The 9,487-nt window shown below is 36.4% G+C and overlaps 1 protein-coding gene across 1 annotated transcript in view; it reads left to right on the top strand.

The window, feature by feature from the left end:
• The window catches only part of BCAS3 (BCAS3, microtubule associated cell migration factor), a 611,572-nt gene that overhangs the window by 262,251 nt on the left and 339,834 nt on the right, over positions 1–9,487 (top strand). The window contains exon 14 of the mRNA XM_023516602.1: positions 5,854–6,004. Coding sequence (XP_023372370.1) covers positions 5,854–6,004 — 151 coding nt within the window. The remainder of the gene's footprint in view (positions 1–5,853; positions 6,005–9,487) is intronic.

The following is a 9,487-nucleotide window of genomic DNA, read 5'->3' as shown; positions in this document are numbered from 1 at the left end:
AGGGCTCCTGTAACACGGGGGGCTCTGTCATAGGGCTCCTGTAACACGGCCTTGTGCGTGTCCTTTCTCACTTTTTGCAGATGTATCATCGCCACTTCTGTACCTATTTACGCCATTTCTCTGATCTGCAGAAGGACAGTGCTACTTTATCCCCCAAAGGCTCTATTTTGTCTACTTTATTTCCTTGTAGTTCTTGGATATTCACACCTTCAGTTTCTGGAGAATCTCCCCCGTCCCCTATTAATAGCTTCTTGTGCTTCTAGAAACCTGTAACAGAAGTTTTCCCGATCTCACTAATACGGTGCTTTCTCATCTACAACTATTAACCTTTGATTGCTTAATGCTTAACTGATTTTTATTCCCCTTGGTTCACAATATGGCAAAACAGAAAAGGATTTTAGGGGTTGAGAAGAGGCATGTGAGATTATTCTTATTTTTCCTCTTGTTTACTTTGAAGAAATACAGTCATATATATGTACACAAAGGTACACCAATATTAACTATAATATTTAATCTGAGATGTACAGCAATTTTAGTGTCTTGCTGGCTTCCGAAGTTTCTTGCCGGTTGGCCGTTTGCCACGTTCACATGTTCTCACATCACTGCATTCAGAAGCTGAGAATACCAACCTGGCAGCTTCTGCACCAAGGGTAAAGATAAAACAGAAAGGAGGCTTTGCAGCCGCATTACCTGGGAGTTGCTGCTGATGTCTTTTCCACAAATGTCCAACTTTGTCAAAGCCCAGTAAATCTTGGAAAGTTTATTTTCTTTGTAGCATCTGTGTTTTATAATGGACCTTTTAATTTGTTTTTACTTTGTCTGCAGGGATTTCTTTTGTCCGGAGTTTTCAGACTCTTGTCTTTTTCTTTTTTTTTGCCCATGGAAGTGAGTCGGTTAATGATGACTCATTTGGGAATACGCTTCTCTGCAAGCTGACCTGACAGGCTGTTCCTCCAGTGCAGCAACAAAGCCCATTGTTATTTTCCCTGTTCACTTTTATCCTTATCGCAATCCGTTTTTCCCCTGTCTTTTTATAGGATAAAACGTATGAGGAAACATAATTTAGGACAAAGCCAAAATAAGGTGGCATTTGAAATTAGCAAACTTTTAGTAAACAGATTGATCATATCATGTCGTTTTCATGTATGTGGACAGTGGCACTGTGTGCTAATACCGAGTTGGAGAGTTTGTGTCCCTTGAGAGTTTGTGTCTCCCGAAGTAAAAGGTACCTATAGTCATTCTTTATCCAAAAGGTAGCAGGGAAAATCAAAGAGCACATGAAGCTGTTTTTGCAGTTCCTTTTTTAAAAATTGCAAACTTGTTGAAGGTAAACGCAGAAAAGTCCATGGTTTAACCCTAAAGTGAACTGTTCTGGTTTATTGCTTTGTATTATAACATTAAAAACAATAATAACAGTAAACAAACAATTGAAAACAGAAGAAAACTGATTATCATTGCTTTAAACATCAAGGGATGTTTTTTAAATTCCGATTTTTAAATGATTTTTTTATTCCCAAATTGAATTCCTGTGTTAACTTACTGAGAAACCATTTTAATGGAACTTAAGATTTTTTTCCCCAAGTGAACTCCGTCTATCGTGGGGACTGGTAAACCTCTAAAGGATCAAAGCTCTAGTGGATTTGGATAAAGACCCAAAAGCCTGAAGGCTTATGCAAGTTTATCTATATAGAGTAAGCCCAAAAAACTGGGATGAGAGTCTTAGAAGAGCTTATTTTCTCATGAGATTTTTGGGACTTCCTCTGTCTGGTTGTGCCAGAAATACTGTGAGAATATCCATTCTCATGGCATTTGTCACTTACAGGTCTTGTCCCAGCTGGAATTTGAAAGTATAATGGTGTGTGAAATATTTCATGTATCTTAAGGCTTCATAAAGTCCACTACTGAAATTGCAGTTGAAAAACCTCTGCTCTTTTCACTGCATTCACACGGTAAAGAAAACATAGAAAAGTACAGTAAAGAGTGGTCGATGAAAGTGACGCCTAGGGGTCCTCTTTATGGATCTCAGTAACTTTAGGTTTTAATATTATTATTATTTCTCTCAGATATATTCCCAAGAGCTGGAACAAAGAAGAAGGGTACTGAGGGTACCTAAACCTGTATGTTGTGTTTTAACTTTTTTTATTTTTATGTTTTTGAGACAGTGTCTTTGTCACCCTCAGTAGAGTGCTGTGGTGTCAAAGCTCACAGCAACTTCAAACTCTTGGGCTCAAGCTGAGACTATAGGCGCCTGCTGCAATTTCCAGCTAGTTTTAGAGACATGGTCTTGCTCTTGGTCAGGCTGACCTTGGCCCCATTTTTTATTTTTTGTTAATATAGTATTTATTCCTGCATCACTGTATTAGAAACTCTTTGAAGGACCCTTGGACCTACTCATCTAGGACCTAGAGCTGATACCAACAAGCCTCCAGAAGTGTGATGTGAAAGAATAAATCCTGAACAAAACCTCTGGTGGTGCAATGTATCATCTTGTTAATGTCTGCTTTGCAGTTCCAGTCCTGAAGTCTTTTGTTCTGGATCCATTCCCTCGGTATATCTTGTCATCAGGTCCTTTGTTTATCCCTTACAATCTTACATGTCCACCTTGCTACTGAAACCACCTTGTTGAAGACTACTAAAGTTAATAGCTTTTTCTTTGAATTTGCCTTCCTGAACCTTGGCCTTATTGACCATTTCATTAATATGTGTTAATTCTTTACAGCTATGTTTATAAAATGCTAGCCATATCCAATAATATATATACTTCCCTATGACTATAAACATGAGTGTGAAATTTACACGACTTCCTTTACTCTCTCAGATGTGCTGGGTTTCAGATGGAGATTACATCATAAGCACAGTGGCAGGCTGAGAACTATAGATTTGCAATTTAAGTCATGACCAGGTGAACCATACATTTGGAATGTCTCAGTGAAGCACGTTATTTTCCTAGACCACTCCCACTATTTAAAAAGTTTAGCGACTGACTTCAATATCTGTACTGTCCCCTTGCTGAACAACTTCTTATTCCTGTGCTTCAATTAAAAGATTCCTTTAAAACTGAAATAACTTATCTTCCCACTGCTTGCCATTATCCATTCTCTAAGACAGAGACTCCTCACGACAGCTCGCACAAGGGCATCTCTTTATACCTCTCTCCTCCATGCCGAGAATATCCTTTTCTCGCCTGTTTTGTACAACTTTCAAAGCCTGTGTCATATCCCATCTCCTCCATGAGCCCCTTTCCCAGTAAAGTTGCTCCCACATCTGCTTATTTTTTGTTCTAGACAATTAGCATCTAATTATTCCTGTTTTGTGTATATTAGACTATAAGATCATGATTGTGATCTTAGTCTATGGCACTTAATATTTGTTTACTAATTGTGAAATCTGCATGGTGTACACAATTTGTGAATTTCACTAGCTTATGACATATTTAATGTTGCAGTCCGATTTCCTATTCACATTAGTATTAGCATAGTTGTCTAACGGTGAATGCTACAACTATTTACATCTATATTAGCCTTAGGTGTGTGAAAGGTTATTTGAATGACTGAACTATAAAACAGCTTTTCTATTCTTCCTCCTCAAATATAATATTGTAATAGGATTTCCCTCTTCATATGTTCTATTACTACAAAATTCAATGATATATGAGTATAATATTGTTTAATTTATTAAACACTTTAAAACATCTTGTGTATATTGTAAATGTTGTCTTTTGTCATGCTGAGACAGGTGTAGATTGCTTCTATTATAACTTTTATGTGTATTCTGAATTGGAAATTGGGAGGATAGAATGATAAAGATTTATTTTGTTTCCACGAATGTCTTTTCTTTCCCCTTACCTTGGAAAAGAAACACTTGTCAAAGTTTAACTTGATAATTCCATAGAGTAATGCGAAAAGATAGATTTGTGCCCAAGGAAGAAGTAGCATTTGGTTAAGCGATTATCCTAATTCCGAAAGCACTGTCATCTTGTTAGGATTTTTTAAAAAAGGAACTTTGACTTTTCATTGCCCCTGAAGCTACCATTATACACTGCTTGTGGTTTGTGAGTTCTCCCTTTCCCCGGAATCCACGCATGAGACTTTTTAGAGGGATTCTTTTGCTTTCCATTTAAAGTTGTTACCTTAATTGAGATTAGTTAAAATAAAAATTCGTGTGTGTAAGTTCCTCTACAAAACTCTTAAGTAGTAAGACTCACTGGAAAACTGCAATAATCAAGAAAACATGGTATTGGTGAGAGAAAAGACACATAGATCAGTGGAATACATATGTTATTTCAGAAGGAGGCCCATACATATATTTGATAGAATAGTTGATTTTTGACAAAGGCGAAAAGGCAATTAACAAAGAAACAATAATCTTTTTAACAACTGGTGATGGAACAATTAGACATTTATATTTAAATCAATGAACAGTGAATCCTTAATACAAATACAAACATTAAATTAAGTCACAGTTTGCCTTTGTTCTATGATTCAACATTGTGCTTAAAGTTGAAAGAAGAAATAAAATAAATAGAAGTCATCAGCTTGGAAAGCAAGAAGTAAAAAATAATCCCTTTTTTGAAAGTGACATAATTATGTATGCAGAAAATCCTAAGGAACCCCCAAGAAATTATTAGAGCTAAGAAGTCAGCAAAGTTGTAGGATAAAACATTAATGTACAAAAATTATCTGCATTTCTATACATTAGCAATGAATAGTCTGAGAAGTTAAATTAAGATAATTACATTTACAAGTTGCATGTAAAGGAACAAAATCATTAATAATAAACAAGTGTAAAACTTTTACCCTAAAAACTACAAAACAATGTTGAAACTAACAAATATCTAAATGAATGGAAAGACATCCCAAGTTCTTGGATTGTAAGACTTAATATTGTTAAGGTGGCTGTGCTCCCTAAATTGACTTCCAGATTCAACATAATCCCTATCAAAGCCTGGCTGGGTCGGGTGTGGTGGCTCACACCTAAAATCCTAGCACTCTGGGAGGCCGAGGTGGTGGATTGCTTGAGCTCACAAGTTCAAGACTATCATGAGCAAAAGTGAGACCCCTGTGTCTACTAAAAATAGAACTGAGGCAAGAGGATCACTTGAGCCTAAGAGTTAGAGGTTGCTGTGAGCTATGACGCAATGGCACTCTATGTAGGGCAACAGGTGAAGACTCTGTCTCCAAAAAAAAAAAAAAAAAAAAAAAGCCAGCTGGATTTTCCCAGAAGTTGACAAGGTATAAGTAAAAGCAGCAAGTTTTGTTGGAGGTAATGACCTAAAAGGGCAAGAAACCACACTGACTATTTTTATATTTTTAGAAAGATAAAGAGTAGACTGGATGCAGTGGCCTATGCCTGTAATCCCAGCACTCTGGGAGGCTGAGGCAGGTGGATTGCTTGAGCTCAGGAGTTCAAGACCAGCCTAAGCAAGAGCAAGACCCCATCGCTACTAAAATTAGAAAAAGTAGCTGGGCTTGGTAGTGAGCCACCTGCACTCCCAGTTCCCCGGGCAGCTGAGGCAGGAGGATCCCTTGAGCCTAGGAGTTTGAGGTTGCTGTGAGCTACACCATGATGACACTCTACCCAGGGTGACAGAGTGAGGCTCTGTCTCAAATTAAAAAATAGAAGAAAGAAAAGATAAAGCATTCACCCCTCCATTCCCAAAGACTGAAATCTGTTTATAATCAAGTCCCACTCGGTATTACCAGAATACTTTGGTTTCTTCCCATCCTCTTAACTGTAATTCTCTTGGCATCACTTCTGTGTTTGGTGCCTTTCTTAAATGATTACTGGAGTCAGTGAACCCTATCAGAGATAGGAGGTTTTCCTCAGTGATAACTTTGATTTTTCTTTTTATAGGGAAACTGAACAGCCAAGACTCCTACAACAATTTTACCAACAACAACCCTGGCAACCCTCGCCTTTCTCCTCTCCCCAGCTTGATGGTGGTGACGCCTCTCGCACAAATCAAGCAGCCAATGACATTGGGGACCATCACCAAACGGACAGGGTAAGGCCTCAGGCTTGCTGCTTTTTTAACAGCTGTTTTGGAGCGTTGAATGAACAGAAACAAAACATACTTTTTCTGTGTGTGGTTTTGATTATGTTCTTCATTTCCAGCCCATCTGAGACTTAATGGCATCAGACGAAGTACAAAGTATAGACCTTGCACAAATAGACTCATACACAACCATGTACACACACATTCACAGAAAAAACAAAGCAGTGACAAGTTGTGAAACTAGTATTAGCTAATAAAAGCCAGATCCATCTACTCAGTCTTAAACTCGCTGCCTTGTGGCTTTGCCTGAAAGTATAGTTTCATTTTCTTGGCTCTTGTGAACATGATGAGAATTTAAAATGACTCCTAAATTTTGACAAGACACAAATACTAAGGAGTGAACTTTAGATGACAGCTATATTTCTGATACTTAAAAACATCATCTAAATTTAGGTACAATTTATACATAATAATCTGTCATTAATGTCAGGACAATGTGATATTATCGGTGGTTTTCAAAATCTAAAGTACTAAGATTTGGGCTTTATTCAAGATTGGTCATAACCATTCTCAAAGACTTTCGATGGCCCACTTTTTTAGGAATATAAAATTATCACTTCACTGGGCTACTAGAAATAAAATGCTATGTGTATAATATCTTTAGGTATTCACTTGCGTTCTAACACTGAAAATCCATTTTGTGCCAGAAAATATATATGTCTATAGGCAAATTATTTGTTTTCCTTAGTGAGCAACCCTGATGTTTAAGCTAATTTGAAATGGAACAACTGCTTTAAAACTCTATATTAAAGTAGTCACAAGAAAACCCTGTCTTGACCTCAAATAATCTTCGGGTCTTTCCAACAAAAGGAATAGATTAAATTGTTTGGCTACAATGTTAATATATTTTAACATCATTGTGTTCAGTGTTAATGTGTTTACAGAAGTCACTTTTGTGAGAAAAAGGACTCAGTGTTCTTGGGCAGGACATAGATGTTGGCTCTCTATCTGCACAAGTAGTATTTGTGTATAAAGGGATCCTACTTCTATATGCAGAAATAAAATTGAGTTTGTGGCATGTTAAGGGTAAAAATGGAAGAATATAGCAAACCTACAGGGTGGCCATAAAGTTTGTGTATAATTTAAATAGTTAGAACTATTTAATTGCAAGTGTTTAAATAGTTACTACAATTTATTTGCACATGAACTTCATGGCCACCCTGTCTATCCCAAGTCAGACATTGTAAGGTAGTGATCATTTGGTCTGTATTATATTTTAATTGATTTCAGCTTTTTAACTCTTTGTGTTCAGTAGAACTATAATTTTAAACTGAATTTCAATTTTCTCTTTCTCTGTTAGTTTCTTTATTTTAATATAAGTTAATAATAGCAGCTCTGACTACTGAGGGGGTTATGTCCTTATATTTATTGTAACAATTATCTTATTAAACATATTACATTCCTGACATGTGGACTCAAATAAAAATGAGACTAAATCTCGAATCGTAATTTGAGGGTTTTTTTCACTTACTGAGGTCAGTCTGTACATAATGGTATCTTTTTAATTCACCTCAGCATTGTACACTCCTACAAAGTATTTACACATTTTTGCCTGTCTTTTCTGAAATTAAGTAAAACCATCCTCAGAATCGTTCCTCTGTAATCTAATTTTATATTCAGAGTGAGGGGAATATAAGAAGAAAGTTCAAAAGGTTCCTGGAGACATGAAAGCATATTCTGGTGCTTTGTTTCAGGCATTCGTTTGTTCGTTTGTTTTTGAAACTTACGAGTGATGATGTTTTGTGATGGAAAGATTAGCTCTATTTTTCTATTGTGCATCTCCAAATATATCTCTGAGATAGTGACTGAATTTTTATGCATAAAATGGTATGATATTAGAATTAAATTCATAGTTATTTGTGGGGAGGGGTGGGAAGTGAGTCTACTTTCATACGTAGTATTTGAAATTTTCCATAAGTAGAAAAAAATCTCTCACTCTCTTTTGCTACCCTCTTTCTTTCTCCCCTAGGACAAATAGAAATTATTAATTATCAGGCGTCCTCCTGTGCTCCCCTACTTCTGTGAACTTAGATAAATCCTTTATGATTCCTTTTCTTGTCTAGAATTTTCTCACAATTCTCAGATTTTTGGAGCATGTAGACTGTTGTATTGTGGACAGAATCATTAATAACGAAATGTTAGGAGTTGAGTCATTTGGTGTGCTTTGAAACTAATGTTAGTGTAAGATAACTCGTAGCATATTATTGCCTGGTCTCTGTATCTCCATTTTCAAACCATTTCATTTCTGCCACATTTTAGAATTCTTTTTAGCATGCTCTGGGTTGAAATTTTTAGGGAGAATAATTCATACGTCTCCCACTATTTTAATTTTTTTGTGCGTGACATAGTTTCAGACTATAAAAAATGTTGCAAGATCAGCAAAAAGAATTCCTGTATGCCCAACTTTCCCAAATGTTAATAGCTTAGCTTATTGCTGTGGTATTCACAGTGTCTCACTTTGTCTGCATATACAATAATGCATGGGGTCTTCCCTAAATGTTTCAGAATAAGTTGCAGACTTAATCTCTCCTTATCCCTACATTCTTCAGTGTATAATTGTAAAGGCAAGGACATTCTCTTACATGAGCACAGTACAAATACCAAGAGATCTTAAAATGTATTTTATTAGTTGCTTTTTTATTCCACGTAATTGTGGCATGTAATGAATTTTCTACTTGTGGCGGAGCTTTAGGGCACTACAAATTACCCAACCTTCTATTCTTTCTTGCCTCCCCACAGGTTATTTTTGGTATCCCTTCCTGTTAATATAAAGGATATACAGTGACTAATAAAGACTTTGATGATAATGGTCACAACTTATACTTGACCATATTTACCCTTAAACTGCCCTCTAGAGTCTGTTGATTATATTCAGAAACTGCTATTGTCACTTCGCTTGTCATTCTTTTATTGTAGGTTACCCTAACCATTTGCTCATAGTATTTTCAGAATATAATTGTGGTTTTATTATCTTAAAATTTAACATTTTAATTAAAATATTCGTACATGTATTTCATCTTATCAAAAGTATTATTTGATTTGTAAGAACAAAATATATTCTCTGAAATTCCATTTTTCTCATATTCTGAGTTTTTTTTTTTTTTTTTAGACAGAACCTTGAGCTGTTGCCCTTGGTAGAGTGCCGTGGCATCACAGCTCACAGCAACCTCCAACTCCTGGGCTCAAGCAATTTTCTTGCCTCAACTTCCCAAGTAGCTGGGACTACAGGCGCCCACCACAATGCCCGGCTATATTTTGGTTGTAGTTGTCAGTATTATTTGGCAAGCCTGGGCTGGATTCGAACCTACCAGCTCTGGTGTATGTGACTGGTACCTTAGCTGCTTGAGCTACAGGCGCTGAGCCTCATATGCTGAGTTTTAAGCAAATCCCAGATAATAGATCTTCTCATTACATTTCTTTTTTTTTTTTTTT

Source organism: Otolemur garnettii, unplaced genomic scaffold (assembly GCF_000181295.1).
Source record: "Otolemur garnettii isolate 467f Iridium unplaced genomic scaffold, OtoGar3 scaffold00094, whole genome shotgun sequence".
In the NCBI taxonomy this organism is placed as follows: domain Eukaryota; kingdom Metazoa; phylum Chordata; class Mammalia; order Primates; family Galagidae; genus Otolemur; species Otolemur garnettii.
The sequence above is the reverse complement of the archived record's forward strand: the minus strand, read 5'-3'. Positions and strand labels throughout refer to the sequence as shown.